We start from the raw sequence: 26,557 nt of genomic DNA on the forward strand, positions 1-26,557 counted from the left end.
AGCTAAGAAAAGGGGCAGGACTAGTAGAGAAATAGCAAGATCACAATCTTTCATTTTGGAGTTCAGGACCTGGAAAAGCCATAATCCACCTGTGTCCTTTCACCTGTTCCCAGCACCATGCTAGAACCCTGCTGAAATGTGGACTAACTTTAACCTGTAGTTTAGTTAAAGCTAACCCAGCTAACTTAGCAGAAATGCTATAGCTACATTTGCATGGTCTCTAGTCCTATTCGCTCTGCTGAGATGCACAGCTAAATTAACCTGCGTGCATAGTACCATAGTTCTGTGGCAACACATCTTCCGGGTCTGGAGGTCACAGATGTGAAGCAACACAGCATATTTCAGCAAGAGGCCACCTGGGAGAGCAAGTCACTTGTATCAACGTGACTTACAAGAGCTGCAGGTGTTGTGAATCTCTGGGATCGGGCCTGAAGCAACTTGTCAAAAGCCGGAGGAAGCCTTTACAGGAAATAAAAACTCTGCCCCCACCTGTGATCACACCAGCTGATCCTTTGCCTTTGCCAGCCTGGGTGGAGCCACACCTCTTGTACTAGTGCACGGGCTGCAATTTTTGTGTCTTGCATCAAAAGTTCTTGAACCCCTCCATCCCTATTCATTTCCAATGGCACTGTGGTTACCGCATGAAAACAGCCACAGCCCTTTTCTACTTCTGTTGCTCTTCCCCCAGACCCGGCATGCTGATTCTTAATAAAAACAAGCCTATCGCATCTCTAAGTACTTTAAGTCTTCTCCCATTTCAGAGGGTTACCTTAATACAGTAACAGGAGTTACATCATAGAGAGATACAAACAACGGGCTTTCAGATATTGCTCCTATTCTATCAAGATTTAAATTCAGAACCAGATTCATCTGACAGTAATTCTTCATTAAACTAGAATATCAGCTCTTCACCAGTTTCCTTTTATTTGGGAATTATTACCGTCTTGTTTTGCATCCGAGCTGATCTTAAAACGCACAATACTTATAGCAGCAAGAGCATGTATTCACACAAGGACCCAGGTTGTTTATCAGTTAAATTTTTTCATTTGAGACATTCGACTTCAAATGCCAACTAAAATAATTGATTGGAGAGTAATCAATGCCAGGATAATGGATAGCATGTTTGCATTTTCAGCTCTCTACCAATAAATGTACCTGAACAGATTTGCATAAAATCTATAAGTTCAGAGACAGTGAATAAATTCTCCTTTTCAAAAAAATAAATAAATAAATAAATAAAAATTAAAAAAAAAAAATCAAACTTTAAATAATTATGTTTGGAGTTCGTTGCGGAAGATGAGCCAGCCAGACTAGATGGCCCTGAACAAGTCAGAAATATCCATATACTACCATCTTCTACTGGAAGGGTGAAAAGCATTTCAGACGCTATTTACTCTCATTCATCTCCATGAAGTATTATTTAATCAATGTCTCAAATCCAGCTTTCATCGTGGACAACTGGAGCTGAATGATGGAGCTGGATGCTGTAAATGTTGGAGCGGCACAACTGCAAATAGAACCCAAGAGTCCCAGCTCAGGTCCCTACACTAACCTGTAGATACCTCAAGGCTACATGGGAGTTTGAAATCAAGTATGAAATCCAAAGGAAAAAAAACAACCTGTTCATCTTAAATCAGACCCCCTGGGCAAAGTAATACAAGATATGCTTTCAGAGAGGACAAGATTTGGACTGGGACCTGAACTGAAACAGCTATTCACAGGACAGATCATACAATAAAAGTGGAAAAATAAAGGGGTTGGGGGAGGGAGAAGAGTGAAAATGGTCTGTAAATGCTATTTTTTTGGGTTTCATTTGACCAACTGAAATGTTGATGCAAGGGTCATTAAAAGGAGATTTTTCTGAATAGAAAAAGAATCCAACTGAATGCAAGGTGAAAAAAAAAAAGAAGTGAAACCTACAGATGGGATGGTACTGTTCTGACACTGGTGTACGGTGGAAGAGACACAGAACAGCCTAAGCCAAAAAAGATGAAGTTGTTTTCATCTTTATCAATGGACTTAATGAGAGAAACTCTTTCAAAAGCCAATAGCTGTAATGTCTGTTACGTAGGAACATAGTACGGGAAAGGACCTCCCGAGGCCACAGAGGCTGCCACAGGCATGACATCATCCTTTCTGTACATCTGCAATGAGTTCAAAGCAGCCGAGAGTTTAATGGTTCCTGGTACGTTTTGATTGTTGTGTTATACCAAAGAGACTTTCAAAGTGGACACACACAACTGCTGTGAAAATGAGAGTTCAGTCCCTAGGAACCTACTGGACCAATTTGCTCACAAAGCAAATGAATGAGAGGGTTGCCCTTTATTTGATTTAAAGGGGAAAAAAAAAATCCCTGAGCTAGTTCCTCTTCCTGGAGACGGTTGTTCCTACTAAAGGAAGAGAAATGCCCTAGCTGTGTCGCATAATCGGAGCATCTTGCAACTCGAGCAGGCTTCTCTCAATGACCGTACTTAGGGGAATTCCTAAAAGCTATCACCGCATAAACGTAGCTGGTTTCCTCTGCTTTGCAGCGAAATAAGTCTCTCAATGCTACATCCTCTGGTCTTGCTTTCAGAAAGAGTAGAAGGGTGGGGTTTTTTGGGTTTTTTTGCTTTGGCAGCCAAGAGTTCACACTGGAGGACCAAGTGCACTTTGAGTCGGATCCAAAGCTGGCTGAAGCGGATGGGAAGACTCTCCTGGACTGCAGACTACTGAGTCAGACCCTTTAACTGGAAGACACAGGACACATCTAGCATAATTGTTTCCAGGCAAAGTGTCAAAACAGCTGCATGGTGTGTATTAAGCCATACACTATAGATCAAAGAGCAAACAGAAAAGTAACCACGACCACGGGGCACAGGAAGTGGTGTCTGAACTCAAAATAACCTAGCAAGTAGCTGGACTTCTCTCTCTTCTCTATACTTCTGAACAGTCCTGGGAGGGATGCGATGGCAAGAGGGACAGTACTTGACCCTTCTCAGAAGGGCAGAGCACACGGAGGGGAAGGGGGCAGCTAGCTTCTTGGCCAACACCCTCCTGCAGAGATGAGGGGCTGGGCCCAAAGGAATATTTAGGGGCCTTAGAAACAGGATTTAAAGTAGCGTGTCCAAAAACTGTAATCCACAAAGCCCTGCTCAGTGACCGAGTCAAAAAAAATATTAAAAATCAGACACTGCCCTCTTGGATTTGAAGGCCTGCACTTCTGCTTTCTATGTATGCCCACACATGCCCTGGTCAGACCAGCTAGGTAGGTCACCCCTGCCTAAGCCCCACTGGGACTCAGACACTGGCACAGCCGTGTGCAATGTGCTCAGTGCTGAGCTCAGCGAGGCACACAGCACTCCATTCAACCATGCAGAAGAGGAGGAGGAGGAGGAGGAGGATGTGGTGCCACTCACCTTATTATATAATGACCTAGACATTGGAGCACCTCCCGCAGAGGTGGGACACCTGAGTACCTGCCGCCCCTCCTCTTGCATCTAGGCCACTGACCTAAAAACCTGAACTCCTCCCTCCTAAGTATTGCCATAATCACGAAGCTAGTCATAGCCCCTTCTTGCTTGCTCTCCTTGCCCCGTGATTACCCAGAACGCTTGTCTGCTCTATGGCCCTGCTTCAACAGGGGGTGTGGAGGGGGCCTCCGCCTAAATTAGTCTGTAGATGGGTGGCCAGGGCACTGCTAGAAAGCAGGAAGTGGAGGGTTCAATTTCCTCAGGTTGAAGAGGGCCAAAAATCTAGGCCTTGCACTTCCTGGGCACATACTCTAATCACTAAGCTGTTACATAACCAGGTGGACACCAGTGCCACCTCTTCCTGTGAGGCGTACACTTCAGTAAGCAAGCCACTCCTCTGCTCTTTCAAAGACAGCTTACAGCTGCTTATGTAAGAGAGGGAATATCTCACTGTTTCCTGCACCTGAGTGCTTTGCATTTCTTGCTGGGTAGCTCTTGAGGGTGCTCTGCGCAGCATGAAGATTTTTTGGCTAGTCCATCTCTTCCATGCACTGTCTAACTCTGTGCTGTGGGTATAGGTCTAGGAGCCAGATGCTTGGAAGTCGAGCATTGCCGTGCGTAACTTGGAGGAACCTTGCAGCATTATTTCTCAAGGGGTAATGCTTACACACGCAAAAAATGCACCTGAATAAACTCCGGTGCATTCGTGCTGGAGTTTATTGCTCCTCGGCATACTGTTTGCACATGTGCCGAGGACTGCAGCACCTTGGGCTGGGGTGGCACAGCCCTGGCTGGCAGGGGGAATCAGGGGTCAGCCTGCCAGCCTGGGGCTGCTCCAACCTAGCTCAACATGCTGCCGAGGGGCTGGCTGGGGTGTGAAGGTGCTTCAACGAGGAGCTAGCCAGTAGGCAGCCCCCACAATGAAAGTACCCTCACACGCCAGCCAGCCCCATCAGCATCTACATACGTTGTGGCAGAGTAAATAACTCAACCGTAGGATAGTACTTGTGTCTGGCAGTACTATTGTGAAGATGGTATAAAGTAATTAATAGCACCACAAGCATAGATGGCGATGGTCTTACTGTGGAACTAAATTAAGCAACCGCAATAAACATCTCATGTAAATGCACTCAAGGAGGATTTGCTAGGTACAGCTTAGTACTAGAGAAAGTCACCATGTCAACTCTTCTACTGCAGGAAGCTTAACAGTTGAAAAGGCAACGACTTATCTCCACTGGCTACTTATGCCCTGTGCAACCCCACTGTGCAAGGAGCAGCAATGAATTGCACTCAACATATAGACTTAAAACCCTGGACTGGCCAGGCCCCGCAGTTGAGGTCACAGCTCAGTGAAGACGCACAGTGTTAAGTTTGATGCTATATACAGATTTCTAACAAGCTAGTGCACTTCTCCCTTTACAATTTGGCACTTCACATACAATATACGAAAGAGCTATGGTACATGGGTTCATATCCCATATCTGGCATTAATATGGTCCAAAAATGTCTCCCAAGATTCCCTTCTACTGATAAGAGTCACATAGTTTTATCCAAACACTTATTTAATCTCATGACAGCAGTATTCCCCCACTATAGCCCGCAGCAAACACGCACTGGCCGTCACGCTTGCTTGGGAAATGCCATTTGTTCGGATGGAAGTGGAGTACAACCTAAAATGGGAAGAGGCCTAGTCTACAAAAATACAAAGGATTCTTTTTGAGGCCATTTACATGGGGAAAATGGAGGTAGAAAATGGGAGTGGAGGTGCTGAGGAGCCTTATTCAGGTCACCGTTGAAAAAGCCAATGCACCGAAGCCAGTACTCGGCAGAAGAGGTAAGTTATCAGATACCCCATTAGGCCGAGTCGCACACTGGGCCTCTCTTCACCCGTGCTGTACAGGTGATGTAACCATAAATACCTCGGTTAGGAAGTAAGCATGACAGTGGTCACTAAAAGGTCATGTGGAGGTTTCGGTCCTTTTTTGGAATCAGCTGCATACCAAACGTTTAATAAACCAAGCCCCACCAAGAGACTAAAAATATAAATACACACTGGGCAAACAGTTCACAAAGGTTCATCCTCCACACTACTTGCAGTTCACATTATTGTTCAACATACCATTGTGCCATATACCAGCACACTCCATTGCAGGAAACAGTGATATTTCTAAAAAGAAATACAGCTTGAACTATTTAAAAAAACAGCTGCAATCATTACGCATAGGAAGGAGCTGGAACAAAGAAGTTAACATAAGCTCTCAGTGGCAGCTTTTTATTGCCAAAGCTGAGTGTTGCAGCAGCAAGATCTGCTGCAGAGAAGATATTTTAAATTGAAGCTGCAGTGAATAAATGTGTACGAGGTGATGCGATGCAGGATGTTTCGTCTACACGGTAGTGCACAGGACATCTACACTGCAGTTGCAAGTGGGACAGTAGCTTCTGCAGGCGTATGCAAAGTAGCTTACGCTTGTCTACCCTAAGCTGGTTCTGCTGCCAGAACATCCAATAGCAGACAGCAACCCCCTCAGGGAAACTATCCGACCGAGTACAAGCACATCTACACAGCTGACCGCTCCACACAGCAGCTGTGCTGGCAAGGTATGAAGTGCTCCCCAGGAAGGAAGCAGCCTCTGGAACCATAACAGCTAGCAGAAGATGTGGGGGCATCTACATTAGACTTCAGCTGTCAGATGTGGGGAGAGAAGCCTTCTTCCACACTTGGGAGAAGCAGTGCTATTCCCAGTGCTGGCAGGTAAGAGGGGTGCTGCCCCCACAGAAAAGCGTTAAGTGCAATCTCGCTCATATACAAGCTTTGCTGGCAAAACTGCGTAGTGCAGACCAGCCCAGGCAGCCGTGCAGACGGGAGCATGAAGCTCAATGTCATCTAGTTGCTTGGGTGTCTATCCAGTTTCCCAGGTGGGTTTTGCAGTCTACCTTGAGCTCCAGGCTGCAGCACCTACCTGGCTGCTGGGGCTATACCCTCAGGGTAAAAACTCAACCCAGCCCATTTGGCTCACAACTCTGGCCTTGGTATAAATCAGTTAAGGCTAAACTTTTTTGTGGCAGGTGTACCACAAGGGTAGCCCTGCTCCCTCCTCGAGTGCCTTGCCAGTCCCTTTCCCTGGCTGATTGATATACTGCTCTATGCTCTTCTCCCTGCCCTCATCTGCTGCATGCCACACAAAGGGGTTGTGTGCGCCCATACTGGCACAGGTTCCACAGGTTAGCAAATTAAACTTCTGCTCCTTCAGTTTTCTCCTTCTTATACAAGCTTGACTTTCAAGAGATGGGCAAGTCAGAGCACATGCAGCTCTGCTAGCATTCCCAGTACCACTTACTTGTCTCCTCAAATTCTGGATTTAATAAAACCAAAACCCCCCCACTAAAACCCTAGATCAGGGGTGGGCAAAATGGTGGATCTGCCTGGCAGCTGGAATTCAATTTCCTAGCAGCTCCTACTTGCATCGCTGTAGCTGGTTTCCATGGGGACCCCAGGAACAGCGGGGCTGTGACAGTGCGGGCCCAGAGTTTCCATGGAAACTGGCCCCAGCCGCACTGGCAAGGCGTGCAGCTGGGCAGGAAGCTGCTCTGGGGCTGGGGCCTTGTGGTGGTGACAGCGTGGTCCGGAGCTGGGGCAGAGCCACAACCTGCTGCCTGCGGTCAATGGATCACATCTCTGCCCTGGCTCCAACCAAACCACACCACACCACAAGATCCTGGCCCCAGAGCAGCTCCCTGCCCAGCCACATGCCCTGCCAGCACTGTTGGGGCCAGTCTCCATGGAAACCCTTATCCCATGCTGTTACAGCTCAGCTGCTCCTGGGGTCTCCATGGAAACCAGCTGCAGCAATGTGGGCAGGGGCTGCCGGGAAATGGAGTCCGCTGCAGGCCCAATCCCGCCTGCGGGCCAGACTCTGCCTGCCTCTGCCCTAGATAGTTTTTGGGATCAGCAGAAAACGGAGGGACTTCTACACATTGTAGAGTCCACTAAAGCAGGGATTGGCAACCCCTGGTATGTGCGCTACAGCGTGGCAGGCAAGGACATATTTCTTGGCACGCCACAGCCAACTACCAGCAGCTGCCCAGAGCCCGGGCCGGCTGCAGCTGGGAGGCTGCAGACAGCTGCAGGGGCTCTGTGGAGGCGGGAGTGCACATGGAGCTCGCAGCGCGTAGCGGGGTAGGGGCTGGGGCAGCACACCACCGCCCCTCCCCCACCGTCCACCGGGAGGCACGCGTGCAGCCATCACCAGCAACGAGCAGTGGGTCCCTTGTGGCTCTCCCATCTCTAGCACGCCCAGTTGAGACGTGGGTGGAGGTTGGGGTGATTTTGGCACTCCGGCCAAAAATGCCGTCGACTCCTGCACTGAACTATAAACATCCGAAGCCCACCTGCCTTTGTCGCACTCCGTCTTGCGGGAAGTGCTGGCTGGTTTGGGAAGCATCCAGCTCTCCACTGAACTGAGATTTTACTCATTGTTAATCCTTCCTGGCAGCTGCATTTGCCTGGAATTTCCTTACCTGGTCTTTCAGCTCAGACAGCTGGCCAGACAAGTTGGTAACCAGTTTCATGGTAGATTCGAGCTTTTCCTGCAGGTTTCTCAGCTCGTTCTGCTCCCCTTCGGAATCGCTGCTCACGAGCGACATGGCACGCATCCTAGGGAACCAATCAAGGTTTCTTTCCTGCAATTCAGATGGGAGGCAGTTAGTGCTGGAAAAAAAAAAAAAAAAAAAAGCCTGCACATGTGTGTCTGCGTGCCTGCTGCCCTTCAGCGCTATCCCAAGAGTTCTTCCAAGTCACGGGCCTTTTATACTTCAGTCTTTCAGGTTTCTTTCTTTTCTTTTCAACCTTGTTGCATAACTGCCTCCTCAGACAGTCTCATAGCTGCAGCAAGGTACTTGAGATTTGTAAGGGCTGTGTAAAAATAAAGCTTTGTATTATAGCCTTCTCCTTTCCTGGTGCTACACTCCCCTCACCCTTAAAAACTGGGTATATGTCACCACATTATATAATGCTGTACTGTAAGAGTAGCCATAGTAAGACTAGAGAAGCATGAAGCAGGCCTAGGAATCAGCTGCCAGAGTTTAGGAATCTGCTCTCATCAAGTTGTGCGACCCGTCTTGAGATGCACCCGACTCTTCCTTGAGCTACCCTGCCCAAGCCCTATGATAGTGGTTTAATCCAAAAGCTGCTGCCACAGCCAAATGAACAGAATTTAAAGCTACAGGGACATGTAGGGTATGTCAATGTGGCTTCCTCACGGTGGCCTGCTATTAAATACCTTTCGAAAGCGCATGGTTGAGGTGAATGTGCACTGCGTGCTCTCAAGCCGTTTGGAACTGAATTTGTGCTGGTCAAAAATAGTCAGCTGAAAACGAGGGTTTTGTCTACCTATACAAAACTGGACCAAACAACTAGTGTTTGCTGTGGAGGATTTAGACTTTCTAGCCAAAACCCCCCCGCTACTTTCCAACTATTAAAAAAAAAATTCTTGTTCTTAGAAATAGTTTGTTCTCTTTATGAAAAGTTAAACTTTTCCATGGAAAAGCCCACCTTCTGGTTAGCTGTTTGAATCTAGACTCTGATCTGAATTCTCCCAGGTCAAGGGGTTGCGTAGATTAGCAGTTCTAGGTCAGACTTATGAGTGATCCCAAAACTTTACAAGTAATTGCTTTCAGGACACCTCAAGAAGTACACAGCGATGATGTCACACACAAAGCAGCAGTGTAAGAGAAAGCCACAAAAAGCACAAGGGAAGCGTGCTTCACATTGACACCGTCAAGTTGCACTGAACTGGTTTCCTACTTCATCTAGTCTTACTTTCACACTGGGGACACATTTTTAACACAGAAGTTCCACCCAAGAGAGGAACAAGGTAATAAAAATGCCTCCATAGACAAAAGCAGTTTATGCACGGAGTCCTGTGACCTGGTTCTTGCAAGAACAGGAGACTGACCTTGCACTATGAGGTCTCAGCCAGTTCTACGACGATCAATACCCTAAACAAAACCAGGTGAACGCGTTTTGTCCTACCAAATCCACTTCGCTCCAACCCAAAGTTCAGTCAGTGTGGCTTAGTAACACTGAGTACAAGTCACCCTGTTCCCTCCCCGTCCTCCCGACGGGACTTTACATCGGAAGCTTTTGCAACGGGTTTACAGAAAAATATTTTAACCTTTCTCCATGGCAAAATCTATTTTTCATTGCTCTGCAGATCCTTCTCCCCTATTTATGCTGCTCCCCAAACCTTAACCCTCTCATTCAACCCTCCTTCCTTCCCAGCAGCCTCTGTATTACTCTAAATCAGAGAGCTGCTCCAGCTGGGGTAGGTGTGCACATCCTGGAAAGATTTACACCAAATGATACTCTTCCATAGGTCAGACATCGTGCCAGGCACCATCTTCCTAAAGCAGTTATCTTAGAGCTGCCAGTGGTTCCTCAGGCAGTGAAAGGCATGAGTTAGGTCTCCCTTGTGATGCGAGGCAGAAGCTGCGCTGCCAGAGGAGGTCAAGCTTCCCTTCTCCGTTCAAAGGACGCTCTCCAGTCCATGCCAATGAAAGAACACAGGAGTGCCAAGGGATGGTGGGCTTCAGAAAAATGCTCAGGTTAATGCACTGATCACAATCCCAGCTAGGATTTAAACCAGAGTCATCAGCAATAATACTCCTTCCCCTCCAGTGGTAACAACCATCCTAGCTTGGGGGAGGATGTTGGCCTCACTTGTACTCTGAAGCCCAGCATCTCAGCCACTAAATGCTTCTCCTCCCAACACAAACTGAAATGACCACAAGCATCTTCCTCCCCACACTGCCTTATACCATGGACATGTTTCTCTCTCTAGGTAGCCTAGACTCTCCACCAGCATAAGGCCCCGAGGTCTTGCAAATCGGGGAAGGAATTCCCAGCTAGTGGAAGGTGGCAGGGAAGGACAGGCTTTTAATACGAATGCTGACCAGGCTCCACGTCCAGTCACCCACAATTTTTCCCTCCTTCCTTCCACGTCATCTCCAAACGACTCTGCAAATCTCTAGACAACTGTTTCCTGAAAGAGCCGACTACCCAAAGGAGAAGGGAGGAGCGGCGGAAAAGACTGCAAACAGCAATTTGTCCTTATCTGCTAAATTTTGCTAACAGATGTTACAAACATAGTAAACTTTTCTAATCTTTCTGTGCAACGTTAGCATTAGTGATAGCTGCAAGTGCTACAGGGTTGTAATTTGATCACTAGACAGGAAAGCTGGTCTGTATGACCACAAACGGGTGGAGAAACTGAACTGAAAGTGTTGCTAACTTCTGATTTTAGCAGAAGATCCATAATATTTAGTGTTTTCGTGTTTCTTTTAAAGCTCCAGCTCCCGGAATCAGGTGAGTCAGTGAGAATCTTTCTTCTCTTTTAAAGTAGTGTATGTCTAGCCCTAGAGGTTGTCAAGTTAAAAAAAAAAAAAAAAAAAAAAAAAAAAAAATCAAACTTATGACCTACGTGAGCTCTGAAGGCTTAAAAGAGCCCAAGATTTATTGTTTTTGTAAATATCTCACAAGTTTCAAGGGTATGACTCATGTTTTCAAGCCAGCAGTTGGCAACACTTTTATCATGATGTAATCTGTATGCTGAAAAATATTCTGAGAATGACTGCAAAGGGTTAACAGGATATGTAGGAATTCTGTTTAGACAGCTATCCTTACCAGAGCAGCATAGTTGCCATATGTTGGCAATCAGTTTTATATAGCTTAACCACTTCACCGCTGCTTAATTACACACAGCTTGTATATCTGGCCCAAGGTCAGAATTTATCTGGTAGCATCCAGTTGCTACTGAATTGGGATCAAAAGGTGCAGACAGAAGTGCAGCACCCCGCTGTAACTCATAGTGCTTCGCACAAAGTGCCGTGAGTTACAGAGATCCCTCACAGGGGTTGGGGGAATCAAGCTGCACTTTAGAGCATCTGTGAGTGTGTAGCTGCTCACCACTAGCCTGGCCTTCCCTTCTCCCAGCCCTGGCACTGTTTTCAGAATAGGAGAAAGGGGAAGAGCCTCAGAGGGGTAGGGAGGGGGGCTTCAATGCCCGACCCTCCAGTGCCCCCAAACCCATCTTCCTCTGCTCCCTTCCCCCCCTCCCATTCTGAGGACAGCACCGGGATCAGGGTTCAGAGTGTCATGGGATTGGGCCCTTTTCAAGCACCCTGCAGCCATGAACTTCTGTAAGGATGTGCATGTCTGTAAGTTCATGTCTGTAGAGTGCTTTCAGTGGCTGATCGTGTGACAGTGTCACGTGTGTCAGTGCCCCAAAGGTCCATTCAAACAGTCTGGCTGATAGTATCGAGCAATGAAAGGCTGAAGGGACAAACCATAGTAACACGTTGCGATGCTGGTAAAACTGGCCCCTTCATTTCCCCAAAAAGCTCTTAACTCCATATTATTGTCATGAACCCTTTGCAAGGCAGCTAGATTAGGAATAATAGTTGAAATTTATGCATAGCCTCTCCGATGACTCTTGGAGAAAAAAAACACAACCCAACAAATTCCCTTTTGAACCTCCCCTTGCCCCCAAAGAAAAAACAAAACAAAACAAAACAACTCTGAGATACAGTTGTAGTGGGTCCTACCTGTATCTAGAATTATGCCCAAATACCCCTTATTTAAAAAAAAAAAAGGAAAAAAAAAAAAGGGGACAATGAAGATACCACAAATGAAACCAAAACTAAAAGGGGTATGGAAAGGTTTGTTGCTGGAAAGCTTGGCCTGTCTGGAGGACTGCAGTTTGTGTTATACCGTATGCAACAGAGCCTCTACCTTGTGCATCTCCCGGCAGTATCCAGTTTTCAGAGAGAAATTCTGTTCAAGGTTGAATAAGAGATTTATATCTTGATCCAGTTTCTGGTGAACTTTAACAGAGCACCCCCAGTGTCTACCGAATAGAAGATGTAAGGTTCTGTCTCTCCAAAGACTTGGGAGCTTTTTAAAATGCACTAAATGAGCCATACATTTCAAGCTTTGTTCCTGATTTGATTCCCTGCCTGCACACCTTCCTCCCTTCCCCCCCACTCCTGGCATCTCGCATACCAATGCCGTTATGTACTGTCTGCTGTGGTACTCCCACAAGCCGAAGCATCACGATCTGGCTGTGCAGTCAGCTCCCTCTTCCCGTCACAGTAGCAGCTTCCTCTGTTTATAACAGATGAACTGACTAAAGCCACTGCCGGAAGCTGGCTAACCACAAGTGCTGGGTTTCGGGTTAGCTCTTTTCTAGGTAAAGTTGGAAAAGTCCCTGCCAAACAAATATCATTAAATCTCAGACATGGGGGCGATGTTGACCAGTCTCTTAAAATGTCCACGATTGGAAACTTGAAGAAAAGGAAGCTGTGCTGCATGATGTAGATGCAATTCGTTCTCAGAACTGCTTGCTTCTGCCCGCTTCCACTGAAGAGTTTGTTCCAAGAAAGGTTTCCGAGGCAACCTCAAAAAGAAAAACGTGCCAGAAAAGCATATCCGTTTGATAACCTTAAGATCCATTATAGCTCCCTTCCTCATAAAAAAAACTAGGGCTTTTAAATTATTATTTTTTTTAAATCTTATTAAAAAAATTAAATAAAGGAACAGAAATAAGCCTAGGTTCCAGCCTCAGCTTCTCCACTGATGCCCCACAGAGCCGTGCAGAGGTCATTACTGGATTTCTGTTTAGATGCACGATAACTGGTAGAACATTGACTATCACTGGATAGCACAGGTTTAATTCACTTTTCGTCCATAATCCTGCATTTTCAGAGTCCTTCACCTGCGGACTGTCAAGCAGGTTATTTAATATCCTACGAGCAAAAGCAGAACGCGTTTTTCTACAGCATGCAAATTTCAAATACACGCCCATATCCTCACAGAGCTAAGAAATATATTTGTGAAATGCTTTGAAAACCAAAACAGCAGTACGCATGGGCTTGCTTTGTTTTAGGAAGCAAAGTGAGATGATGGGGTGCTTCTTTCCTCTATTACCTGAAAAAAAAAAAAAAACCCAACAAACCAACCAAACCTCAAAACCCCTGAAACCCATAACAGACCAGCTTTTTCAAGGGGCTGCATGCCACTGCCTTTATTTGACATCTGTATTTCTTTGCACTTCCATATAGATGGACACTGAAGGCTGTAGCCATGTCACATCATGCCCCTTACTTCCTCCCATTGGCCCAGCCTTTGCAGATCACTTTCATGGCTGCTGTAAGTTTGCAGTTAGCAAACCTTAACGTCCATGCAAAGTCAGGTGACTGCAGAGAAAGTCATCTGTGGACAACAGGTCTCACGTGCTGAGCAAGACTGCACGGATGTGTAAAATAATGATCATTACCCCTGTATCCTAGAAACAGGCCAAAGTCTGCCAACTACTCACCGCTACAAACTGCTGCTGTTGTTGGGCAAGGTAATTTCATTGCAGTTTTGTGTGAGCACGATGAACAGCTGCTCTGGGATTTCCTGAAGGAGATTTCCTTGTTCCTTCAGAAATTAGGTTGATGAAAAAGGGTGGTGCTGTAGTTTGGTTCTAGATATAAAAAAATCTGGGACACTGTACCTCATCAGTTGAGCTGGCCAGAACAATTAATTGGTCAAAGATGTAATAACCGTCAAAGACGTAATAACCAGTTGACCTTACAATGATCTTACCAGTTATTAAATGTGCTAACAGTAAAAGAGACCCACCTATTTCTTTTGCAATATATCCAGAGAGAGAGAGAGAGAGAGAGAGAGAGAGAGATCAGCTGACCTTCGACATTAGGTCAAGTGCTCAACAGAACCAGTTTTTGGAACATCAACTGTTTTTTGAACACGGGAAATGGGGAACCTATGATTCAGTATTCAGACTAGTCACAGGAGCCTGGCCAACAGTGAGCCACATCCTCAGTGCATGTGCATCTCTGGCAGCTCAATGCCTCAACACATTACCTTGTACTGGGCCACTGAACTCGCACGTGGGGCAATAAAGGTGATATAGTTATAAAAGGTCCCATGGAACTTTCCAAGTCTTGGATAGTTTATTGCCCTTACCCCAGGTCTCCCAAAGGTTTCTAGGTGGATGTACTACCTGCCCACACTTGTTTGCTCATGCATTCATTACCACTCCCCTGCACCTCCTCCCCCCCCAATTGGCTGCATTTCAGTGGCAGAGGACATAACTCTTTTGCAAAGCAGATAAGTACTCTGCAAAGTGCTTGGAGTCCCGTTAGGATTAAACGCAAGCGTATATATTAAACTGCATTGAGGCATTTGTTTCTGTCCTTCCCCTCTTCCCCACTCCCTACCCCTCTTTTCCTGGCAAAGAATGGGTACTGACTTGGCCAATGTAAAGCCTTTGATTTATTGTCAGGCTCCTATCTCATCTCAAGTGCTTCTAAATGGCGAATTCCTGCAGTACCACTGACTGCTGAGAGTCAGACTCAGCCCTTCTGCCAAAACGTGCAATTGAAGGGCAACAGGGAGGAGTGGGATGAAAAAGGTGGCACACACTCCACGCTAGTGGAAGGGGAGAGGGACACTGGACTAAAATGAAGCTCACACCGGTGCACGTGCTGTACAAACTAAGCAATCAATGAAGAGAAGATGATCATAATGCTTCCCCTTGACTGCAGTTGCTGTGGGCAGATTATATATTTAAATTGCACTGGGCTGCAAGGAAGTCTCGAATTACCAACCTTACTGCATCCTTGCTCTCTCGGAGGCAGAAGAGCTGCTGCAAAGCTTACCTCAATTGCATCCTGCACCTAAACGATCTACGTGCAAAAGCAGGAAACCCCACGGTCAGCTGAACACTGGCAAGGCAAGCTGACTTGCCATTCCATCTGGAGGATGCTGAGGGCGGACTGCTGCACATACAGGGCAGGCTGTACTAGTCGGGACTAATGGGGAAGACTAGGTTTACCAAGTGTTTCCAAACTCTGAAGCTAAGGGTGGGACAACTAGCTGAGCCAACTAGATCCAAAGCTCGAGACCCGTGCCTCTGACAATGTCCAGCTGCCCCTGGCCTTCTGCCAAAGGTACTTCTTAGCAGTCTCTGCCTCTGCTAATATTTAATCCTGTAATTATATTACCTAACTCTAAAGTATCAAGGTACACCTTGCATGCAAAATGCCACCAAATGAAGCTGTCGTATACTGCCATTCAGAGCTGAGCATTAAATTCTAGTATAAACGACTAGGCAAAATGAGGCCTGTGAGGTCTTAAACTACAAGCAAGCACCGATGCGTGCATAGTCTGTATAGGCAGCTATCACAAGCATATATGCAAGTGGCCAACTAGGTCATTTTTCTGTATGGTTCTATACATTTTTTCCAAGAACATTTTCTGTACGATCATTTTAATGGGATGGTCTAGTCAACATTCCTGGCCAAAAAGTGACGCACAATCTATTTTTAAAGGTTAATATTAGGTTTTCAGAATCGTTATTTCAGTTACGCAGATGGGTCCCCCACCAAAGCTGGTCTTAGGGACTCAAGCTGCCTAGCCAGTTCAGTGCGCGGCTCACCCCTCCATTACTCCAGTTGGATGCCGCCGTCATTTCACAGTCTTACAGGCTTCACCAGAGTTACATCCATATGAGCATGAAGCAACAGAGCTGACGTTTTATAGCCTCAAGCTCACCACACGTCCCTTCTCAGGTGGCTCTTGATATCGAAGTTCAACTTGCACTTTCAAAAGAACTTCTAATGGACTCTGATAACAGAAAACCTTTCCTAACCAGGAGGACTAAGCAGATAAAGCTAATGACCACACTGCCTATCAATGAACTCTGCTCAGGAAATGGTCTTAAAATATAAAAGTCCTTCCTTCCCAGTCACAGAATGGAGGTCAGCTGCCAGAAGAAGCTGCACTTGCAATGCCCCATTCTGCACAGGTATGGGTGGCACTGTCTGTCTGAGGAGAGACAAATGCATGACAGCAATTTCTCACTTGGGCAGAATGAGAAGATTTTAGCTTGGCTGTCATTCCAATTATTTTTTTTTTTTTTTTTTTTTAGCATCCTCCCTTAACTTCCATGAATGACTTATCCTGAATGGCAGTACAGTCCAACTGGTAGGGCATTAGATGAAGAGTAAAATCTGGGCAATATTCCTCCCTGTGCTGGTGACTTGCTGCATGTCCTGGGACAAGGCAGTGCACCTCCGTCTCATTTCTGTTAAATAGGCACACCTCCGTTCAGCACGGAGACCTATCATTGAGAATCCCACGTGGCAGGTACTACTGAACGCAGGTTTGCAGGGCAACATCTCCAAATGAGGCCTTTGTTTTTATGGTGCTTGTGTGAAGAAATATCACATACACACCCAGTTCTAACCTACACTGGTCAACTGTTGATATAAAGATACATGCACATATACATACGCTACTTTGCAAAAAGAATGTGTATCCAAACAATCCAGCGCCGCACACTGAAAGCATGCACACAAAGTAGTCCGCATATACATTTTGCTGTCGCCATTTGCGCAGAATGAAAGTTTGGCTCTTCAAAGCGAGGCATCCTTGTTATAAATGCCTACAACGAGCAGTTTGTAACAGACACGGACCGACATTCAGAAGATAGGTGTATCAATGAGCCGGCTACAGTAATTGGAGGCGAATGCAGTGACCTCCAGAACAAACTCTCAAGATGAAAAGGATTGGTAGATAAAGTATTTAAATGAATTGAACTGCAGAGAGTTGCACCAAGTTCATATTAGTCATTTGGGTGTGGATGTCAATGTCTGGCCAACGTGATAAGTGGATCCCCCTACCTCCTACACACGCAGTATTATTCAGACATCACCTGATCTGCCCTGGCAACTACAGTGAGGAACAGCGAGTGAACCACTCTGCCTTTGTTCCTGGGAAACCCAAGATGCACTGGACTGCCAGCTTCGTAGCACAATTTGCATCTTTCCCAGATAAACGCTGCTGGAACGACACTGATCCAACTTAAAGTCTTGCTATCTTAAATGAACATCTGCAGTGATTTAGCCAGATGCACAGAAGTTAAAGCCCTGCTAATGACCTATAACAGCTAAAAGTTAAGCTCCACTGGAAGCACTGCTGGCCATTTTCTGCACTATTGGATACATATACCCTTACAGCAATCCAAGGAGGCATTCACAAGGTGATCTGCTGTGCACCATGCTTCCCTCTCTCTGTGCAGAAGCAGAGTCCATAAATGAGCTTTTATTTAGGCAACTTGCTTATCACCTTGAGAGCTCAAGTAAGAACTTTAGGGCACCAGACAATTCATTTATAGAAATGGAGGAGAGGTGGGGATGGGGACGGAGGGAGGGAAAATTGTTTGTGTCAAATAGAAAAAGTTGCTTCATTTTTCCAGTTTGTCCTTCTCTAGAATTCCTACCGGAGGATCTCAAAATACTTACATTTCAGAGGAAGTTTGCACTAGTGATGGGAACAAGTTATGATACTTAATCCTGACTTTTGGCAACAAGACCAAATCCAGAGGTACCATGCAATAGCTCTCTACCTCACAGCAAACTAATAGTAAGCTTCATAGCCACTTTTACTTTTAAAAGTAATTAAGACCGTAAGATATTGGGAGTTGGAACAGGCCCATGGGGGAAAACAATAATAATAATAATAAAAAAAGATCAGTCTCAAGTCAAAGCAATGCTGCCATGGACTAGGCACACCAATCTGTTAAATCAGTGCCTTTAATGTTAGTTAGCATAATGCTTTTAATATACATTGTGCAGGGCTCTTGTATTCTAGATTCTTTCAAGCTATGCCTTGGCTTTTCACATCTAGCTGCTAACTTCCTTTTGTGTATTACACGGTAATTTAATTGGCCTTTACACACGAGGAAATGTGCTATAACGTCTTCAATGTATTTTAATGCATTTGTTCTCATGATTAGGATTTTTTTTTTCCACCGACTCAAAATTTCTGCATGCTAAAAGGTACATTATGTAACCAAAATTTAGATGCAACTCTGAAGCCAGTAGCTTTGAAGGCAGAAATGTAGGTAATTCCAAAAACAGCAGCTTCACAACTGCATTTGCAATGTTTTACCGTGTTGAAGGAACACACAACAGGATGCTCCATTACAGCAACAGAACTTAAATACTTGATGAAAAAAAATAAATCAAGAAGCACAAGAGCTACGTGAGGCCACTCGCTTGGGAATTAGGGCAAGAGGAAAACATTGAGACAGATCCTGTGGTCCATATGGGTTTATCCAGACAAGCGTGGGTGTGTAGTATGTGGCACCACAGACCCATCTGCCCCATATCGCACAGGCCATCTCCACACTGCTACCTTGCAAAAAAAAAGCCATGCCAAAAAAAGCGGGGTGGCGCTTATGGCAGCAGCGCGTGCCGTCCAGAACTGGAGCCTGGCCGGTCCGACCCATACCCCAGGTGGCGGCCAGGCTTCCTGCCATGGCTGCAGCTCCAGAAAGCCCCCAGGACTCCAGGTAAGGCTGCTGCTGCTGGGGCCAGCACAGTTGCTGGCACCAGCCTCCCCTACCCCACCCAGCGTAACCTGCCACGCACCAAATCACGCGTGGCAGAGGCGTTCCCCGGGGACAAGGAGCAGCAGCACAAAGGTGCTGCTACTTCTCCCCAGGGAAACAAACGTGGACGCGCCCCATGCACTCGAGCATATTCATGCTTCCCTTCCCAAGTTAATAAAGCTGTGTAAATACTTGTGTTGAACAGCGATACTACATTGCAGCCTCTGGAAAGAGAAGTGCCCAGGCTGCGTCACTACCAAAGATGTTAGAGTGCCACCTTCAGTCCGTTTACACGGGCAGAAAATCCCTTCTAAATCTAAAAGGGAAATGATTAGACTTTGGAAGAGCATGTGCTTGCAGCAGACATTAGGCAATCTCAGATTCCCACCCACTCCCAATACAAACAGACAAAATAAAACAGCCTCTCCAGCAGGGTAAATTGAAACCTTGGAACCGGTGGCGTGTTTGAAAGGCTTTCCCCTTGCCTTGTCTTCTAAATTTGTTTCTATGATGATGAAAACAAAAAGTCTGGAGTCAAACATAAACCGCACACCAACTCCTATTCACATCATCTCGAGCAGACGAAGGATTTCTACCTCTCGCTGAAGGATTTCGGAGGGGCAGAGAGTTGGAGGGTTCCACATTTGTGTTTTTGGGAGAAAGGAACAAAGGAAACTCTTTGTGCCACTAATGAAATAATGCCAAATGAGAGACAGAGAGAAGCTTGCCCCCCTGGGGTTTCAGAAGGGTTTCTCTGAAACTGTCTTAGTGCTATTTAAAACTGGCTAACGAAAACCAATGACTGAGGCCTCTATCCAATGATACAGCTATTTCCACTGCACCTATTGCCGTTTCCTGTTACATATATGATATGTAGATGATGTACTGTGCACAACTCCCTCATAGTTCAATGCAGTAGATATAATAAGAACCATCGACAGCATTTCTGCAGCTGAAAATTAAACCCTTGAATTCTGGCAAAGGGTCTGCAGTTTCTCAGCAACTGCTGCACTCAAATTTAAGGCTTTTTTTTTTTTTATTATTATTTGCTTGCGAAAAACCATGTCGAAAATGAAAAGACTCCACAATCAGAAAATTTAAAAGCCAACACAAAACCATCTTTTCTCAAAGTACTAGTTACTATAGTAGGCTAAATAAAGAGGACAATATAATCAAGTCAGCCTACAGGCAGGAGCAGCAAAATGCTCAGTTATCTCACTGTGCTAATCCTCTATCAGGTGATTGCTCACAAGATTTTTTTAAGCCCTTGTTACCGAGGCAGAAATGCAGAACTAGGACATACACTTCAATGACCCCGAAGTAAAATGTATAACCTCGGAGAGATCTCAGTGGGATTTACATTCTGAACTGGTTAATGTTCACCGTCCATTTAAAGGTATGCATTACCTCTACAGTAAAAAGGGCTGTAAGGATAAATGAGACCACAAGTCCCATGGTACCCATCTCACCATAAAAATAATTCATGAGGCTGACTGCAAAAAAAAAAAAAAAAAAAAAAAGTGTATGTATGTATGCATGTATATAAAAACTAACTGTAGATCAGGAACAGCTCTCTCTCTCAACCCTAAAACAGGACATACACATTAGACATGAGTTTGACACAGAACACAGCTCCTGGAGTTATGAAGCTGCACTCTGAAAAGACACGATATTTAATTCTCTCCTCAACAGACATTAATTGTGATTTATTACTTTAATAAAGCAGAGGTCAGTTTAGGATCCTTCTATTGAAACAGGTTATAACACAGATTACATTCGACCCAATGCTCCAAACTTGAAGGGAAATATTCTCTTTTCTGCTACAGGGTATTCGTTTCAGAACAGAATGGTTTCCCTTCCACCTATGGGACCAATCTACAGCATGGAGTGGATCTAGGGCATCACTATTAGTCTCTACCCACTTTGGCACTTGCATGCAAATATGTTAAAGGCTTAGCAGCTACAGGTACAAAAGATGAAGACTGCTCTGTAACTACCATCCGACACCCCACACAAACACCCACCCACCCTTGAAATCTTCATCCACGAAATCTCTTCTTGGAGCCAACCCTCTTGCCCAGAAATTTCACACGGCCATTCTACCTTTAGGTACACTCTCCAATTAAGGGAACATTTTAACAAAGTCAGGATATTAGATCGAGTAAAGCTGTTTGGGTAGGACCTCCTCATGCTCTTTCACAGGAGGAGAGACTCCAATCATATAGACTAATAATGCCAGATTTGAGAACACCAGAATTCACCGTCTCAAACTTGTCCCAGACGGATATCAATCCCAGCAGAAAAGGTGCTTCTAACTCACCTTGATCATTTCTGCAACGTAACTTTCTGGTCCAGTATATTCTGTTGAATCTTTAACTTTTACTAACACAATAAAACACAAATAGTGCCACATATTGTGCTCTTCTTTTATATGCTCTTCAAATGTGACCGTCTTGTTATCAAACTTATCTCTTTCCAAACCTAAGGAGAGAGGCCACATATCACCCTTATTAGCATTTAAGAACTCTTACAAAAAAAAAATAGAAAAAGAATTCTGAGAACAGGAAAAAAGCATTTTCAGTTTGCTGCATTTCTATGTTAAGGATGAAATGCATGCTTGAATAAACAGAGGCACAGGGATTAACTCCCTACAAAGGGCATTAGATGGGGGAAACAATACAGAATTGTACCACTAGCACTCATTACATCTAGTAATACTACAGTGAAATAAGCAATGTAGAGAAAGCAATCAGCAGTTAGTTGCATTTCATGGAAATAAAGTTATTTTTCTTTATTTCTTTCTGGAATAAAAGTGAATGCAGAACTCAGCAGCTGCTCTGCAATAAATTTCCATTGCATAGTTATACTGCCCTATATACTCATGTAAATTCTGTATCCATGTGTAATTTAACCACATGAACCTCCCAGCCTTAAATGTTTCATTTCGGTGAACTCTGAAGTAACTGCTTTGCAGAAACCACTACACATCCCAGAATCTTCAAAAAGATCCATTTTAGTTAATCCCAGGCTCCAACATAAGACTGTTGTCTAAAACATCTGGCAAACACAAGCTTAAGAACTAGGTCAGCTTGAGCAGACATAGCAAGAGTCATTTATAGAGATGGCACACTCCCATTCCCAAATTCTGTGCCAGGCAATTAATTGAATTCCCAGGCTAAACAAATTCTCCATCCTGTAGGCAAAAGACAGCACCAGGAGGGGTCTCTCAATCAGGATCCTCTCCGTGAAGATTGAGATTGGGGAGAGCTTTCAGACCCCTGAAAACAGGATGTAGGCCTGATACTTAAGAAAATCAGCTGGCTGAAAAATGCAACGGCACATGTACCAACACGGTAGGGCTCTGGTTTCCCAAAGCCAAAAACACTGCCCAGGGAGCTTCCTTTGGGCTAAGATGAAAGAGCTGCTGGCTCTAAAAGCAACTGTTTCTATACTCACCACAGATAAAGCAAGTTGTTTTTAAAATTTCTTCTTTCTTCTGTTTTTCACTCCTTAGATCAGCAAACGTATCAATGATCACACCAAAAATCAAGTTAAGGACAATAATGATCACCATGAAGAAGAAGAGGAGATCATATATCACTCTAGCAGCAAAGAGAGGTTCCTGCAAGATAAATATTTTAATAATTAACCCAGACCAACCAAACACTCACCCCTTACAAGTTCTCTCTATCATATTTTAGCAGCAATATTATGCCAACCTACAGCCTCTTCCCCCTGAGATCTGCTACTGCAAACCACCACTCTACAGTCTTCCAAGGCTAATTTAAAAACAAAAACGAAGCATCTGGCTAAAACAGAATAAAAAAGGGAAAAAAAGAAAGATGCCAATTAGCTGACTGCTACTGGTTGACATGCGAGGCTAGTTCCCTTCTACTTGCTATCGACAAGGCTTTTTCCCCTTCCTTGTGCATCTTGCCTTTATTTTCTCTGTCTTCCTGACCACTTGATTTCTAAACCCAAAAGCTATAAGCTTTGTTTTTTTCCCCAGTATGAGGGTGGCATAATCACCTCTAGCTCTGCATAAAGGAATAAGAAGTTGCATCTTTTCCCAGCAAGTTCACAGTAAACATTTCCTCAACAGTAATTTCTATCACATATGCTAATGACACAGTCCTCTTAGTAGCTGAAGCAGGAAGCCAACTGCAGCTAGGTTTGCTAGTGCCTGTTTTACTACTGATGAAGGGTAAAGGCATCAAAAGACCCTAAGAATCCCATTTTCCAAAGTAATTTGGGAGCTGAGTCCTATTAGGACTTATGCGATTCACACCATTTTACCCGAAGGCCAGGCTGAAGACCGGGAGTAATGAGTAAACATGGAATAAAGATACAGTTCTGCACTCTGGGGCCTGACAGGCAGGCAGCTACGCTAGGAAGGGAAATAGGACCATCTCCCCTGACTCAGAAGGGGAGGCGTCTCTCACTTTGTCTGGTAGTGCTAGGACGCACACGTTTCCCCTCTCACCAGCCACGTGGCTTTGAGAAAAACTGCACAGAAAAGCAGAGGGACTGCAGCTGGCAGGAGCAGCTGCACATGCAGCCAAGGCAGAGGCCTTTGGACGCTCCAAGAACTTCCCCCAGCTCTGATCGGACTTTCCCCATCCTATGCCCACACAACAGGAAACCTCCTCCTCCCTCCGTCTCTTCACATCCGCTTCATGCAGCATTGAAACCATTCCTACAATCTCCTCTTCCCTGCCTTGTCTCCTCCCAGCAGTTTTCCATTCAGCTTCTCCCAGAACCGCGGTACTTGCATCTTTGCTTGGGCAGCATGGCTCTTTCCTTCCCCTGTACCTGCCTGGGAGGCTCTTTGGGACGGGGCCTGGTTGATGCTTTCGGTTTGTACGTAGGGCTGAACCCGCTATCCTTGGGGGTCCTCGGGTTCTACGATAATAGTCATATTAATTAAAAATAATAAAAATGGATCCGTCAGCAGGCTCATTTGGACATGCTGCTGCTTAATTTGATTCAGCTTTGCAGAGATTAAACCATAGCAGGATCCTTTTCAGATAGTCACACACGTGCACATGCACACACACACAAATAGACAGTGTGTACACAACCTTCTCCTCAACAGAACTAGATCTCTAACCTTATTTGGTTATCACTCTTCCACCCCCATTCAGTGTTAATTTACCTCTTTGGATGGTTTCCTGAGCACATCTCCTACTCCACCCCCACTCCTGAGCCCATGACTCAGTACAGTAACAATGCACATCAGTAACGTCTCGCACGTATGCTCTTTATTCTCTTCCTCGTTTTCTTCAGAAATCAGTTCTATTAACACAGCAAGCAAAGACACGTTTAAAATGGCAAGAAGTTAAGTTAAGTATTTCTCTCTGTTTTCTGAATTATCTAGCTGGCAGCTAGGAGTCTTCTTCTCTCCCTTTTAAAACAGTATCAGAGACTTTAATCATATACATTTCTAGTCAGCATTGCAAATAGTCATAGTACAACTTGTTAGGGACAGAAGAGGAGCTGATCAAGTGGGCTTCATTTCTGGCTTTTATGTCCCTCTCTTTCCCACCACTGCAATTCTTTCTGGTTTCAATGGCTGTCTGACTGGCTACATTTTCCAACGACTCTTTAGAGGTTTATGGGAAGCTGTACGGCAGTCCGAAGGCTTAGCCTCTCACACTATAGGTCTGGCAAAAACTGTGCAGGCTTTGAGCTACGTTCTCAAGCAGTAGCCTTGAGTCTTGTGTTTCTAATGGCCGGAGTGCCAATACAGACTACTGAACTGTTTTCCAAGAACAGAACCAGCTTGGCTCTAACCACACAGGTTATAGTCCCGATCCACACTTTCAGTTGTGTGGGAGCTCAAGAACGTGTGTAAATTCCACACACAAGAACACAAACATGCCCTACACCCCTCCAAACAAAACCTCCCCACACCAGTGGCAAAAAACCCTTTACAACTTTCGTGTTATATAATAGGATAGGAATTGCGCAGCTCTTTCATTGCGAAAGATGAACCAAATCAAAAAACTTCAGGTCCAGAGATCTGTAAACACTTTGAGTGTTGGATGGTGATCAGAGATGCGCGAGCTATACCAGCTTTGACTGTAGATAAGTATCAATATCGATTTGAATAAAAAAAAAATTGTGATGTTAAAAAAAAAATAAAATGTCTCCTGGGACTTCTTTGCTAGTCTGAGCATATATACAGACCAATAAGATCATCCCCTTCCTCCCACAGCTAAAAAACACCAAAAGAAACTATTAGGTATCAACACTGCTCCATGATTTATCACTGGGGGGACACGTGAGCAACAGACATCTCCGCTTGAGGATGGACTCACCACCAGCCCTGACCTTTGAAACCCTGAAAACACATTACGGCTTTATTTGAAAGAAGAATATTAACGGTCTTTATTTTCTCATAGCTAGCACCATAAATCTACCCAAAGCAGTAAATTAAATTTGTAGGAAATAACCTAAAATACTTCACTACTCAGTTTAAAGGCTAATCATTATACTACACATGATTGCACAATTATATTATCGTTCATGTCTAGTTCCTTGATATATATTTTTTGAAATGCGTTACCCATTTACTCTGTTTACTATTGACTAAAATTAGAATCCTTGGCTAACTACCTTGAATAATACCCATAAATCAATGCTTGACGGCCTTTTCCACATTAACAGTTGGGACTGATTTTACATGCAGAGAGATCCACTTCTGAGGTCAAAATGGATGATCTGTTCTAACAACTGTAAATAAAAGTGCAAATTGCATCACTTCTCCCTGCAATTTCTTTTTTTTTTTTTTAAATTAAAAAATTAACATCTTTCAGCGCAGTTCATATTATTGCTATGGATTACTTGTTGTTTTTTCTCCCCCCTAGTCTAAACAGAACTTCATGTACCAGTTGCCATTTACAATAGAGGTGGTGGGATAAATTAATCCTCCCTCAAACCAGAAGTGCTTATGATATAATCCAACAGAGCCAAATAAAGATTTTTTTTTTTTTTTTTTTTTTTAAAGTTAAGGTACAAACCTCAAAGAGTGAAAATTAAAGCTGTGGTTTTAGAGTTCAGTAGTAAGACACCTACCTTTTGAAGGAATGACTGAAGAACAGTTTTCCCCACTACCTGCTTTACATACATCTGAATACAGGAACTCCCCAGTCATGGTCTCACCAGAGTCTGTGCGGTCTATAAACAGGCAAGTTGTGGCATAAAAAATGCAGTTTAATACTGACTCAGTTTTTATGCAACTGATTCATAGATATTAAAGCAAACTAATATTAACACAAAGATAAGTCACTATGAATATAAACCTCAGGTAGGTTCCCTGGACGATTACAAACCTACTAAAAACTCTTGCATTTAGTATTTTAAGATAGTTGAATGAAGGACAAAATAAAAGTATTTTTATTGCTTGATACTAGGACCGTGCAATCATTTTATGTACTCATTAGCTTCCAGATTTAAGAAGTACAACAGTTAGACCTGTTCTAATGCACCATGGGTCCAGAGGGACTTTCAAAATAATACCAATTAAAATAAGGGGTGGAGTTACTGCATGTCAGCTGATGCTATGTAATGGTTGCATGTGTCTATGCTAGCCCAGGGTAAGTGGAGGTTACACAATTCAGTCATTCCTGCCCTGCTGTTCTTATC

General features: G+C 44.6%; 1 protein-coding gene and 1 long non-coding RNA gene across 3 annotated transcripts in view; one reads left to right on the forward strand and one right to left on the reverse strand.

The window, feature by feature from the left end:
- Nucleotides 1–26,557, reverse strand: part of ITPR1 (inositol 1,4,5-trisphosphate receptor type 1) — a 219,650-nt gene that overhangs the window by 2,145 nt on the left and 190,948 nt on the right. For both annotated transcript variants that reach the window (XM_025207692.1, XM_014521334.2), the window contains 5 exons: nt 25,988–26,089; nt 24,066–24,205; nt 22,367–22,532; nt 21,231–21,391; nt 7,971–8,132 (listed from right to left, as the gene is read on the reverse strand). In XM_025207692.1, coding sequence (XP_025063477.1) covers nt 7,971–8,132; nt 21,231–21,391; nt 22,367–22,532; nt 24,066–24,205; nt 25,988–26,089 — 731 coding nt within the window. The remainder of the gene's footprint in view (nt 1–7,970; nt 8,133–21,230; nt 21,392–22,366; nt 22,533–24,065; nt 24,206–25,987; nt 26,090–26,557) is intronic.
- On the forward strand, nt 6,016–22,556 carry LOC112550779. The gene is made up of 3 exons (XR_003094775.1): nt 6,016–6,204; nt 22,110–22,263; nt 22,425–22,556. It is a non-coding gene; the product is annotated as an uncharacterized LOC112550779 (long non-coding RNA).

This window comes from Alligator sinensis, unplaced genomic scaffold, assembly GCF_000455745.1.
Source record: "Alligator sinensis unplaced genomic scaffold, ASM45574v1 scaffold984_1, whole genome shotgun sequence".
NCBI lineage: Eukaryota > Metazoa > Chordata > Crocodylia > Alligatoridae > Alligator > Alligator sinensis.